The sequence below is a fragment of the Pseudopodoces humilis genome, chromosome 4 (assembly GCF_049639895.1).
Source record: "Pseudopodoces humilis isolate 2021_Gansu_Grassland_sample_001 chromosome 4, ASM4963989v1, whole genome shotgun sequence".
NCBI classification, from domain to species: Eukaryota; Metazoa; Chordata; class Aves; order Passeriformes; family Paridae; genus Pseudopodoces; species Pseudopodoces humilis.
In genome coordinates this window covers 60,439,694-60,453,663 of record NC_142203.1, presented here as the reverse complement: position 1 = coordinate 60,453,663, position 13,970 = coordinate 60,439,694, and the positions used below count along the sequence as shown (strand labels likewise).

The window sequence follows — 13,970 nt, the reverse complement described above, 5'->3', positions numbered from 1 at the left end:
CTCCTAGAGCTGAGTCTGTATGTCCTGTATTATCCACACTTTCACTTCATCCAGTTACCCCAGAAAATTAACAGAAAGTTTCATCTCCATTTTCGTTTAGTCCAGCACAAGATATAAATCTGGGACAGAGATGAGAGCCAGACTCCATTGCCTACATCCCTTCAGCATTGCCTTTGCAAAATTACTGAGGAATGTGATTTGTGGTTTGGAGGGGTTGCTGCAGTGAATGGATTAAAAAGGGAGTTTTAGGGCACAGAATGAGCTTGAAGTATCAGCCCTGCTCACAGAGCCAGTGATCCTCTAACTTCATCTAGATTAATATGACCAAAAGTAGACTTTTCTATGATACTGTTAAGATATCTAAACAATACTTCTTCCATATCAAAGTGTAGCCAAAATTACCATTAGCAAAATTTCTTTCATAAAAATATAGCAGTAATTAAAACAATACCTTGATGAGCATTATGTCATTATAAAGGGAGGACAACCACATTGACAATGAGGAAAGGTTTCCATAATCCCAAATATCTGCTGTCTTTTTTCAACAATGGATGCCCAATAAGTTCCAGGAAGAACTCTGTCTTCCAATTCATCTACTCTGTAATTTATAGAAAATACAGGAAGAGAAAGTCACCTCAGGAACTGAGCAACATCTCTGAGGATAATCAGGACATGTAATACAATACCATTTCATTTTACAACAATGTGATTAAAACACAACAGGAATTCATTCATTTCAATGTTTTAACACAAACTTCTTTTTTCCTCTATAAAGTAATATTTCTTTACTGTGAATACAGTTTAATGAAATAATTGTATGATAACTGACCTCCAGAAATTTTCAGAGTTTGGAATTAATTTCATGAGACTCCCATCTTTATAAGGGGAGTTGCTTGCACAAGGACTGCTGCTACTGATGCTTTCCTTAATCTCTGAAAGGTTGCCTTTGGATTTATGACCTAATCCTGCAAAGTACTGAAACTTTGCTGATGTCATTAGCACGTCAGAACACACTTCAGTACTCAGCACTTATTCTGTGAATTATGCATACAGGTAGATGCTCTGCTAAAGTATCTTTAATATTAATCTGGTTTTTGTCTTTAATTTTCTAAACACAGGATTCAGCACATTAAGGAAGAAGGACGTGTGTTGCCTAACCCAAGACATTCAGTAGTGAATACTGTAAAAAAAGGAGAATGCTGAAATTCAAAGAGTTATATGTTTACTTCCTGCTAATAAACATTAGAGTTAAGCAGCTAGTAAATTCCACTCTGTTCCAATCTCTATAAGTATCATCAGAAATGTATTTATTAACATTTGTCTTTCCTCATTTTGCCCTGCTAAACTTAATGCAGCCCAATAATTTGATGTTGCAGAACACATACTGCCAGTTTCCTGTGCTTCATTTTCAGAACATAATCTCACTACAAATAGGAAAATTTATTCAAAACAGAACAAATAATTTATCAATACTAACTATAAAAGAACTATTTTCTTCATTCAAGATGCATATCTCACTGGAAGATACAATCAATTTATTTAAATGTGAAAATTTGTCTGTGAAAATAGCTGCAAAGGCAGTAGGAAGTCAAAAAATTTCTCATTTTATTTCCAAAGTCCACTTCTTCCTCAGAGAGAATGACATGTCTCTCAAAACTCCATCTCTGTCACTCTAACAGGTGGTTCACAGGCCACGCAGAAATTCATGTTGCTGAATTCATGCTGTTTTGCCTAAGAAAAAATTTGTTTCAGACATGATTATCACATGAGATCCATTAGTTAGGAAGTTTTACCTGCACTGCAATTGCACCAGGCATAGAACAGGTGTTGGTGGGTTTTGTGTGAGCACTGTCTTACAGCTTAGGAGAAGGAAACCAGACTGGTTCAGCTTGTTTCAGTGACAAAGACTTAAAGTCAGCCCAAAATGATGTGCTGTTAGAAACCCAAATCAGTGACCAGAGCACATTCTCCACGGGATCAGAGACAGACAGTGCCTTTTCCACTGAACAGCTAACAAATTTGAATTTTTATAAGTGTACCTGACACTGCATATCTCTGGCATATTGACTGAAGAATTAGAGACTCTAGATCCCATTAAAAAGTCCCTTCCAAAAAGGAAGATTGGTTTTGTTTTGTAAATTGGAAAAACAGAGAATGTTAGGAATTAATATTTCTGTCCTTACAACCAAAAATTATTCAGCTGAAAAATAGTTAAAGTCAAATTAACTTAGAAGGAGCTGTGTCCTCTATTTCAGACTAACTCATAGAAGTCTGGCCAACCTGCCCACACTGTGTTTAGGAAGGTCTGGTTTGCACATTTTTATTATAACTGGTTTCCTCTCAGATAGTCAAAATTAAAAGGAAAAATTGCAGAACTAAAATACAATTGAGGGAACATTTTAAGAAAAACAGGGCATTTTACTTCCTAATGTGAACAGTAGATGTCCCCCTTACCTTGAGCCAGCTGTTCAACAGCAGCGCTGACCTCGGAGCGCTTCACCTGGGGAAGAGGCATTTCTGCTCACACATTAAACTTGTCAAAAGGACAAGGTTCCCTGTCACATGAGTGACATTCTGGGTTTGTGAGCCCAGGCCAGTCAAAATGAGAGGAATAATGTCCCCATCTACTTCAACTTCATCTCTCAGGGTATTTCGAGGCTTAGTTCTGGGCACGCAGGTAAGATTTGTTTAAAAAACTTTGGGACATATTCCCTTCTCTAAGACATTGGTGTTTCACATGCATAAAGAATTAATTTGGTCTTTTAACAGCACAGTATTTATGCTGTAACTTCGGAAGGATCTGACTAACATAGGTAGCTCTGCAATGCAAATCAGTAATTTGCAACAACTAAAAACCTAATGACAAGTTCCAGGATCATTTTAGTGAGAGAGCTGCTTTTTACAATTTATTGAAAAATCAATACTCATCTTTCTTATAGAAAGATGCATTATTTCATTGCATGCCATGCCTCACATCAATGAAGAATTAAAGTTGCCCCATTTTAAGATACTTACTCACAATGTGCTGCTCTCAAAACCAATTTTTTCACAATAGTTCCTCCACAAAATAACACCCAAATTCTTGTGCTGGATGGCAGCCATATAAGCTCAGGAGTGAGGATGCACTTCATGTCCTCCAACAAAGTCCATGCAGACACCTGAAGTGCAACAGAAGTGCAATTATATCATGCATTATCCAGAGGAATTGGGAATTTGAATATTTTTACTCTTAGGTGAGTACTCAAATCTTGTCAGTAGAGTAACAGCAACTAAAGAGAGCAAGACAGCAGAAGAGTTTCCAGGTGATATAGCTGCTGCTATTAGCTGATAGAAGTGGTAAATTGCCATTCACTCTTTTGTATTTAAATGTCCCTTACAGGAAATGGGTTTAAAAGTTTTTATTAATAGCTCCCTCTCTTGAAATTTCCCTTTACATCATTAATATTGTATTATTTACTGCAGATTGATTTCTCTCTTCCAATTTCTTTAAGACCTGACTTGAATCTTCTAATAAAACCTGAATAAAATCTATACCCTGAATAAAACCTAGATATGGCAGGATATTCAATACACTTTTGGATTAAAATAAAAAACAAACAAACGAACAAACAAAAAAAGTGACAAGAATTAAATGGGCCACCTTTAAGCTGGTGAAAAAAAATGGGAAAATGGATGCATGGGCCACCTGAAAAGTCTTCAGAGAATACCAGTATGAAGGAATAATCAGGACATGTAGAGTTCAAAAGTTGCTCCTGAGTAAAATCAGGGTGCATAGAGTACAAAAGTCACTCCCGTGGACCAAGATACATCAGGTACATCAGCAGCCAGCAATTTCTCCACAGAATTCCACTGCCCAGGTAACATCTTTGGTTGAAACACTGAAAAATATTCATACGTAAATTAGCAAGAGCCACTGAGAACTGTCAAACATCTCTTATTTTATAAGCTAAGGAATATGAAGGAAATATATAAGGGATCTGAAAGACAAGCCAAGGCCAGCCACACACATGTAAGACAAAGCAATTTGTATTTTGTTAAAAATAATTGGGGGGGGGTGCAGCTTTCAGATACAGAAAACCCTAGACCCTGGAAGTGCCAAAAGCAAAAAAAAAAAAAAAATCTAATCTGTGGTCACACAAAAAGGATAAACTGGTGAGAGAGACATTTCCGTATTTTAGACCTCTGTGTCTGCATGCATGTTTTGCATGCCTTGCTAGTAAACCACTACAAAAAGCCCAGTCTGCCTTTGTGGGAAGAAGTTACAAAACTTGCTACCATTTTCAGTATCTTTAGAAAGAACCTGAAATATCCCAATATAATTAGCTCTCATTTTTATTCAAGAACTACAGAATGGCAGCTCTTAATCTCAATCTCACTGTTGAATGAGATTGTTACGTTGAAATGTTTATTTTTATGCCACAGAATCTTATTAGTTAGAACCCAATTTGAAAACATGCACACAGTGCGGCACAATGTAACAGGATTCATGTTTCAGAAGACTCTTCCAAAACTCTTTTAAAAGAAAACAAATTACTATTAGAATTTTTCAGCTCTTAAAAGAGCCAGCTCCTGTTCCTCCAAAGTCATTCTCCATTCTCCATCTAATCGCAGAATTCTTCACCCACTGGAGATTACCCACAGGTAGTCTCTGCAAAGAGAGTCCTAAAGGCATAAGTATGTTTGTTCTTTATGGTTTTGCCCTCCCAATAATTAGCTGCACTGGAAAGCAGCAAAAGAGAAAGAATAGGAAACAGATTCATGTTCTGGCCAAACAGGAGAAGGTTTGTGTTTCCAGAGCATAATATCTAATGCTGGATTCTTCTTGCCAAGTACTATCAACATCATAGGAGGAATGAGGATTTGCTGCAAGCTTTTGAGGACTCCCTGAGTTTACTACATCTACTTGCATTTCTGTGCTACTACATTTTCTGCTGATATCACATAACAAATAAACAGGAACAGGGGACACTAAGTGAATAGCTGAGGCAGAAAAGACAACCAGGTAAGTATCATGAGGCACTGGTACCAGAGGAGAAAATAAAACAGGTATGCCCCAGCATATGTTCTGACCTTTCCCCAGCAAGTCCCTGGGAATCTGTCTCCCAGCCACTAAGGGGTGTGTCCAGGCACACTGGGATTGGAGATGGGGCAGCCCAAGGAGAAGACAGAGGACAGTGTGGCAGCTCTGCCTTGCTGTGCTCCTGGCAGCTGCCAGCTCTGCACCATGGCCCTGCCCTCCCTTCCCAGCCCAAGAAAACAGCCCTTCAGCTGAGGTGAAACTGCCTGAACTCAGCAGCAGCAAGCCTGGAAAGTTTAGAGGCACAGTTTAAATTGTTTCAATTGGTCTCCTGAACCAATGTCCTAAAATGACGTCTGATGCTCACCTCAAGCACCAAAGAAAGCAGCATGAAGGAAAACAGAACACAGTCACTACAGAAGGAAAATGGTCAAAATGACAGAGTAAAAGAAAAGGGATAGAAGACCTCAGCACAGTAATGGACAGAGCTGGAAGTGATCCACTGACCCATGAGCCTAAAGCCCATAGGAAACTTCCCCAAAGGCTGGAAATAGCACTACATATAGTCCTGGTTCTTTTACTCAGGCAGTGGCTTCTGCCAAGTGAGTGGCTCTGCTTTGTGACCACCATAAGGAGAAAGGATGGAGTGTTTTGCTTACAATACCTCACTCCTCTCTAAGACCAATTGAGTATGCAACAGAGGACCTAATAAAATAATTTGACTTGAGAAGGAAGCTTTGCTTTGGGGTTTCCCTTTACTTGCAAAAGGCCAATGGTATCCAAACTTCACCATAAATTAACTTATTACCATAACCAAAGGAGCCCAGCCAAATAATTGTACACCCTAAAATTCAAATTTTCAGCATTGACAATGTAAATTACGAGATGAAGAAACTCTCTGACAAAGCATTTGGGTACAAAACTGGTGCTGGTTACATGCATATCAATCTGATCTTTAATACCCATACCATTAGTATGATTTTACAGATAGTCAGAGAGGTCATTTAGGAACTTGCACAGAAAGTCATCAATTGATACTGAATAGTTTAGACTGCATATTTCTAATTCTAATTATCAATGTCAATGGATCTCTTAGAATTGGAGGGGATTTTTAAAGAAGCTAGTACCTATGGATTTTTAGAAAACAGTATCTTTAGAAGTATGATTTAGAAGTAAATAGAAGCACAACTAGAAATTTTAAAAAGTCAAAATAGGCTAGAGAAGATTTGGTTTTAGATACAAGGCATAGATTATTTACCTATTTACTTATAGATTTATCTATTTACCTGGAAAACATCTAGGAACATTTGATAATGTTTTATGCCATGTCTTTCAAATAGATTTTCCTTGAAAACAGATCAGGCAAACATAGGATGATACATACCAAACCTCTTTTTACCGGCCATTTCACCTCACATAGGACCATCCAAGCATCAATTATTGTAGTGCTACAAGTTTAAGCATGTCTAAGCATACAGGATTTTTGCTCATAAGATTTTTGCTCCTGACCATGTCTCTGCATAGTCCAGTCTGGAAACATCTTCAATATGGTAAGAGTGCTAATTAAAGTACCATAAAATCAGACTTTGTCAAATAATTGTAATTGATAAAAGAAAGAATTGTACCTATGATACCTGGTGGTATTGTGCTCAGGAGAACACTGTAAAAAAGAACACCAGTGCTACAAAGTGATGATAATTATGGGGGTTGTGCTAGTAATGAGGAGAAAAATTAAAGAAATTTTAATCTTGGTAAGCTTTAGCAGTGCATGGAGTTGTCACAGTGTTACATAGGTGACTGCATCTCAACAAAGACACATCAGTGACAAAGAGCTCCACAGTCTCTAAAATTAGATCTACACCTTCCTCCTTCAGAAAAATTGCCAAATTATCCTTTGTCCCAAAGGGAGAGCAACAGCAAATTTAGCAAGGTCTTCTACAGGTGAAACTCACATGGTGCTGGGCCAACTGAGCCCAAGATATGATACAGCTAGAACCCAGATGATTTCTGCAAGCTCCTCATTGCAGGGCTCCTTTCTGCAGGTTGCCTGTTGTGAGGCTCAAGACTTCAAGAAACCTTCCAGTCTGTGTGACAGTGACAATTCACTAGTTAGGTTATAGGATAATTGATACTCCAAATTATTTAACATTGATGCAAGTTATTTTTATTATTTGGGTGTATCTTTGCAAAGGAGAAACTGTGCGTTTACAAGGCTCCAGATATTATTTATTCACAGAATCATAGAATATCTGAGTTGGAAGAAACTCAGACAAGGACTATTGAAGCCCACATCCTGGCTCTGCACACCCCAAAAATCACACCCTGTGCCTGAGAGCATTGTCCAAACACGTCTTGAGCTCTGTCAGGCTTGGTGATATGACCACTGCCCTTGGGAGCCTGTTCCAGTGCCCAACCACCCTGAGTTTTCAGGACTCAATTCAGTTGCCTAAAACTCAGCATTTAGTCACATTTGAGACACTGTGGGCTTTTCAGACATGTACACAGGGCTGGCAAATCTGCATCTTTAGAAGTCTGATGGCCTTCTGCACTAGACCAAAAATACCTCAAGACACTTTAAATATCATTATACCCTTAGCTATAGGCCATGAAACCACACTCAGTGCTGTATGAGTGCTCAGCCAGTCTAAAGCTAATGAGATAGGATCAGATCCTGAAATGAGAAAACATCAGATTCCTTGGCCCTAAGCAGAACACATATTTCATTATTGGGGAATGGACTGGAATTCATGTCTGACCTGGAAGCCTCCTGAGGTGTGTGGAATGAAACTGTTCAACTTCATGTGGACAACTGAATCAGCCTAAATCTATGTGAGCTGAGTGCCACTGTGTTTCACATGCACACATCAGTTCTCTGTGAATGCTATTGAGAGAACACAGAGAGCCTGTCTTCACACCACAGCAGATGACGCAAACTCTTACTAACATTTCTGCTGTAAGGTTTGTCGTTAGGGAGGGTTTCTGTCTCTGTCGTGGTTACAGATGTCAAACACCCTTAAGAGGAAAAACACAACCCACATCCTCTTCATTTATGTATTTATATAGATAGATTCATAGAGGTATATTAAACAGTGAATAAGGAGAAACATCAGACAGAAATCATGGGTGCATTCCTCACTTGGTACACCTTTGCTGTTGTCATTCTGGTAATTCATGGAGGTAAGTACACAATTTAATACTTTTGAAGGTAAGAGCTGATGTGCAGAATTCTAGCTAAGCCAACATGTACTAATGTAAAGGAAGTAGTCACAATTATTATTTGAATTCTTGTAATTAGCTCCTCTCCATTGCTTGATCTTTAACACAAACAAAATAATTTCTGAATGTGTACTCTTAATTAAAGCTCCATGAAGTCCAAGCTGTTTGGAGGAGTTCTGAGTATAGTATATAATGATTATCTGCTCTTTCTCTCCAGAGCCATACATACACATTAACTGCTTGATCTTCTCTTCTGAAAAACAGATCCACATAATGTGACTTACACCATATAGTCCAGTTTCCATGTGCAGTATTTAAGATATGGCTGATCTGAGGTTGTTACTCACAATGAAAGCCAAGAACTTAACCGTATCAGTAATCTTCAGGAAAATAAATCTGTGTGAAAACAACAAAACTTTGGTGGGATTTTTGCCCAAGCTCACCCCACTGATCTCATTTCAGTATTATTGAAATGTAATGAAGTTATTCTGCTGAGCAGTTTTTAAATTCTACTCAGAAGACCATCATTGTGACATATGTGCACATTTGTGTGTCTGTATGCTTTCTAATTACAACAGACGTGTTTTCTAGGAGACTCAGAGTGTCTTACAGTATTTGTTAGCCCACCTGTCTGTCTTGTGGCTTACTTTTTTAGGTTTGTGTGCAGATATCATTGGAGGAAAAGAAGTAAAACCACACTCTAGACCATTTATGGCCCAAATCAAGGGACCAAGAGGAGTTTCTTGTGGAGGAGCTTTAATCAAGGAAAACTGGGTGTTAACAGCTGCACATTGTAAAGTGTAAGTTCTTAACTCTGATTCAGAGATAGTCCTTAGTGAGTATTTGGTATCTCTTTTCAGGCAGAAGAGTTAGTATCTCTTTGTCCATGTATCATGACCATGATCATGTTCTGATTGCTGTGCTTTATAGGTTCTATCAGCGAATTTGTTATAGTGAATAAAAAAAATATAACAAGGTATATTGATCTCCACTGTTTCAGAGAAGATATTTTAAAACTTCTAGCTTCATGCAAGCATTGAATAGTGACTCTGAAACAGTCAATTTGGGGGAAAGTTTTATCCTTGTTTCTCAGTCAAGCTGGAGACTAGATGAGAGGACTGTCCAGTCTAAACTGATGCTCTAAGAACAAAAATAAATTCCTGTCATTTTATTCTGCAAGAGATACACGGTTCACCACAGAAGGAGACAGCATGTGGTTAACACAGGAACAAAAGTCCTCCAAACAGGTGACAGGAGACACTGAGAGATCTCTGCCTTACTTCATATGTTAGCTTGCCAGCTATTCTTTCTTCTAGTGCCCAAATCAAGATGCAAATGGATATTTGGCTCTACTGAGCCCTTCACCAAGGCAAGGAGTTTTGAATTCCACATCCCACCCCTACTTGCTTTTGTTGGGAGGAGTGAAGCTGCTGCTGAGCCAGACCTCACTCAGGCTCTGTCAACAGCCTAACCAAGTCCAGTGAGCCACTGGACGCTGCAGACTTCAGAGAAATGTATCCATCTGTCCTGTCCTTGTCCAGACAAGGAGATATGTGGGACCTACTACAAAGAGTGTCAGAGTTGTGCCTGCTGCGGCTCTCTGACAGACACACCAGCAGACAGCTCTCAATAGATGAAGGAAAGGAGCGACCAATTTCCCAGGGTTGTGTTTTCCACAATAAGACATGAATACAACATACACACATACACATCTGCTTCAAGAATATTCTCCCATTCAACTGTAGGATGCATTGTTTGCCCAAAACCAGCTGTACCTGTGGTCATTTAGTAATGTCTGCTTGGCCTGTTTGGGCAAGGAGTGCTAGACTGCTGGTGTGTCTGTCAGAGAGCTGCAGCAGGCACAACTCTGACACCCCTGCAGGATCTTGTAGGTGCAGGAAATTGCAGGAAAACCTAGAGAAGGGGAATGAGCCGTGTCTCACATGGATTCAGAAAATGTTGAAATCTGTTAGAGCAAAGCAATGGTACATTTCGATACAGTTAGGATATCTTTGAACTAACAATGTTCTTACCTATTTTCCTAAATTTTCAGCACAAATTACAGCACAGTTGGTGAGATAAGTACCCACAGCAAATCTGATGCATCCACCACTCATTCAGTTCCCAAAAGGAAACAATGGGGATAGACCCAGAGTCTATCAGAGTATCTGAAACCTTTCTGTGCTCCTGGGAAAAATCAAAATAAGATAGCATGAATCTTGATCCACTCAGTCACTTTTTTTCTTTCAGCTGTTGTATGAACAGGGTCATCTTTTAGGTATTTCTAAATTACTGCTGCTTTTCAGGCACAAGAAAAGAGACTGTAGCAGCACCCCACTAACCAGCAAAAAATTACAGTTACATCAAAGTGAATCCTGTTAACTATGTGGTCCTCTCCTCAGGGAAAAAAGCAAAGTTATTCTTGGAGCCCATTCATTGAAAAAAAGTGAAAAAGAACAGCAGACTTTTCAAATTGCAAAATGCATTCGTTATCCATGCTACAACCCCAGTACCAAGGAAAATGACATTATGCTGCTGCAGGTACATACTTATATATCATTTGTGGAATATACATCTCCTACATTGAACTATTTTCTTCCTGCTTGTGGAGGAGATGAGCCAAGGGAGTTTCTGGTGGGTTTTTTTCTGGGGTGATATAGTCTGGTCTGCTAACCTAGCAGCCTGGGGAATTGGTAACTAAGGCAATCAACAATTCCTGTGATGTTTTCCACGGCTAGTAGACAAATTCTGGACGTTGATCAAGATATTTCAGTTTTTGGCTTTTCCATAAAAGAATAAAGATTCATGCAGACAAAACATTTGGTTAAAAGCACTAATGTTCTGTCTGAAAAAGAATTCTAATTAAAAATGTCTGGCTATTTTCATCCTCAATTTTGCCAGCCTCAGTAATTACTGTTATTTTGTCTTCTAAATGGTCTGAGAGATAGAGAAGCAAAATAAGATGTTTTTTAAAGGTAATACATCAGCAGAAGGTAAGTGGGCTTTCATGAGACAAATAATACTAATTTTCCTCATTCTCACATTAATGACATAAAAAACTCCCATAAAGAATTGAGGAATCTCAAAAAGGGCTTGCATTAATTACTATTATGGGAGAGATCCAATGGTTAATATGCAAGGGACTCTGTTAGACTCTGGTCCATAATACCAGTTTTACATATCTTCTACAGCTTCAGGGAAGAGCAAAATTTAATAAAGCTGTGCAACCAATCCCCCTGCCTACCTCAGATGATGATCCCAAACCAGGAACAGTGTGCTCAGTAGCAGGATGGGGTACAACTACCAGTTATCCATACACATTGCCTACTGCCCTGATGGAAGTCAATATCACTGTCATCAGGAGGGAAATCTGCAACAATAAAAAACATTATAATGGCAAACCTGTCATAACAGAGAACATGATATGTGCAGGGGCTACGAATGGAGAAAAGGACTCATGTAATGTAAGTACATTTACTATGACTGCATAAATTGTATAATAAAAATATAATACAATGTACTAGCATTATACATTTACAATCTCTGTCTCTACTGGAGATGGGTAAATTCACCTTTGCAGCCTTTTGATACTGCAGCTGTATCCTCAGGCATGGCAGATAGCTGTCCTCATCTTCAATAAGTTTAATACTAAAATGTCCATGAAACACCTTATGGGCCCATTCTCAAGTAGCTAACCTCAGTGGAACAACTTCTTTGATGTCAGAAGACTTTGGAATAAGTTTTGGAGATAAAAAGCATTTTGGCAGAGTCCCAAGTTCAACTGTGTAAGAACTACCACATTTTAGAAGATTTAAATATTGCATTTAAAAAGTTATCCAAGAAAAGGTATCAGTCTCTGGAGACTTACACTTTCCATGAGGAAAGTTTTCAGCTTTTTTTCTTCATTTCCAAAAAGACTAATTCTTCCTTAGCACTGAGCTAGATTAATTCCACATTACACACACTTCAAAGATTAGATTGAAATCTATGAAACCTTTTTTTCATTTGTTTTGCTGTTGTTAATATTAATTTCCAAGGAGGAAAAAATAATCCCTAATAACACTGGCTGCATTTTTATTTTCTCCACCTAACTAGTGAAAATTTATGTAAAAGAAACATTTTTTAGCTTTTGTTAATTTGAATGTCAATATTTTCCCTTATTCTAGGGGGACTCTGGTGGACCTTTGAGATGTAACAATGTGATGAGAGGCATCACTTCGTTTGGGAAGCCAAAGAGCTGTGGCAAGGCTGATGGCCCAGGTGTCTACACTCGACTCACAAAGCGATACCTTGAGTGGATAAGGAAAACCATAGGGGGGGCCTAATGGATTGGGTTTGGGCCATGTGATTTGTGTAATTGAAATGGGCTTTTGGAAACAGCTTCATCAGTGTGGTAAAAGAGGTATTCTCACACTGAGTTTTGGCAGCTTGATGTAGTTATGCTAGGACAGCATTTATAGCTTATGTTGTTAGCCATGTAGTCATTTGGGATATTTGGGACTGAGAATTCCAACATCCCTGTAGTTCACACTGAGCTCTACATGCATTGGTATTTCAGATCAAGAGCCCAATCCTTTTTTGGGCCCTCACTGCATGTTGAGTATATACAGCTCTCTTCTGTACATGGACTTCTGCAAAAACCCTGGAAGTTGGTGGAATACTAGGTACAAGCACAGACACCTAAAAAACTTAGTTTCTCTGCAGCAAAGCTCATGGTTTTATAGGTGTAGTGGACTGCTAAGCTTCAGAAAATTACATTTCAGCAACTGTGGGACATAAGTATTAATTTTCTAACTGTCATGTATTTGAAACCTCTAGATTTTATTCCTTTATGTACTTCACAATTAATAAAGAAATGGCAGAAATTAATAAAGGCTGCTTTCAGCTGGCTATTTATGTGGAAAGCTCTGTCTCTGGTAGTAGAGATAGTCTATGTACTATCTGTAGGATCTGTTTACTACCTGTGTAATGTTCCGTACATGTTATGTTTGCAAAACATACCAAAATAAGCAGCATTGTGTTTAAAAAATCATCTGAAAACCCACGCTTCAGAGAAATTACAGGAACTGTTACAGGTCAATATGATAAAGCACTCTCGATAATAAAAAGCACTCGTAATTTTATGATGACAGTTCTGCTGTTTCAGACATGCAGTGAAATTTTTGAGTGCTTCAACAAGCATTTGTCAAGCAGCAAATAGACCTGTTGTGAAAAATGTTTCTGCCTGCCTCTATATTAAGATACTTGGGCATTTTCAATGCTGTGAGCACCCCAGAAAGGGCTTGGACTTATTTTGTTTTGCTTCAAGAGGCTTTTATTTGGAGACAGGCATTAGCTAAGAGAAAGAAGAGAACATTCAAGGGTGGAGAAATTTTGAAATTGCTTTAATTTAAATATTGTTGCTCTGTCCATGCTGAGCAATTAAACACCACTTACAATGAGAAAGCACAAACTAAAACTTTTCTACACAACTATCTTTACCTGATCTCCTTTAGAAGAGACAGTAGTTTTCTCACAGAGAAGTAAGGAAGGGTAAAAATGGAGGCCTAAACTACAGGGATCTTTACTGGAATTTTTGATGATGAAAAACATCTTTTTTTCTTTTTGCTACAAAACATTACACAGTCAGGGTTTTCCATATTCCTATTTTTATTTCTAAATTTTTTTCTCATTCTTGGGCTGAACATAGAAAATATGCGCACAAAGGGACACACAAACACATAAGCAAAGCAGGAGC

At 38.4% G+C, this 13,970-nt stretch overlaps 1 protein-coding gene across 1 annotated transcript; it reads left to right on the top strand.

The window, feature by feature from the left end:
• The first annotated feature begins 8,081 nt into the window (after positions 1-8,081).
• Positions 8,082-13,090, top strand: LOC102106832 (granzyme A). The gene is made up of 5 exons (XM_005531155.3): positions 8,082-8,194; positions 8,889-9,033; positions 10,636-10,774; positions 11,425-11,697; positions 12,400-13,090. The coding sequence occupies exons 1-5, from the start codon at positions 8,137-8,139 to the stop codon at positions 12,556-12,558; spliced, it is 774 nt and encodes a 257-aa protein (XP_005531212.1). The 5' UTR covers positions 8,082-8,136; the 3' UTR covers positions 12,559-13,090.
• Positions 13,091-13,970: the final 880 nt, after the last annotated feature.

What these genes read in the sequence shown, in the direction of transcription:
- LOC102106832 (XM_005531155.3), top strand. Translation starts at nt 8,137, where the DNA reads ATGGGTGCATTCCTCACTTGGTACACCTTTGCTGTTGTCATTCTGGTA. An exon ending in ACAGCTGCACATTGTAAAGT is followed by an intron (nt 9,034 to 10,635) that starts GTAAGTTCTTAA and finishes TCCTCTCCTCAG; the next exon opens with GGAAAAAAGCAAAGTTATTC. An exon ending in ATGACATTATGCTGCTGCAG is followed by an intron (nt 10,775 to 11,424) that starts GTACATACTTAT and finishes TATCTTCTACAG; the next exon opens with CTTCAGGGAAGAGCAAAATT.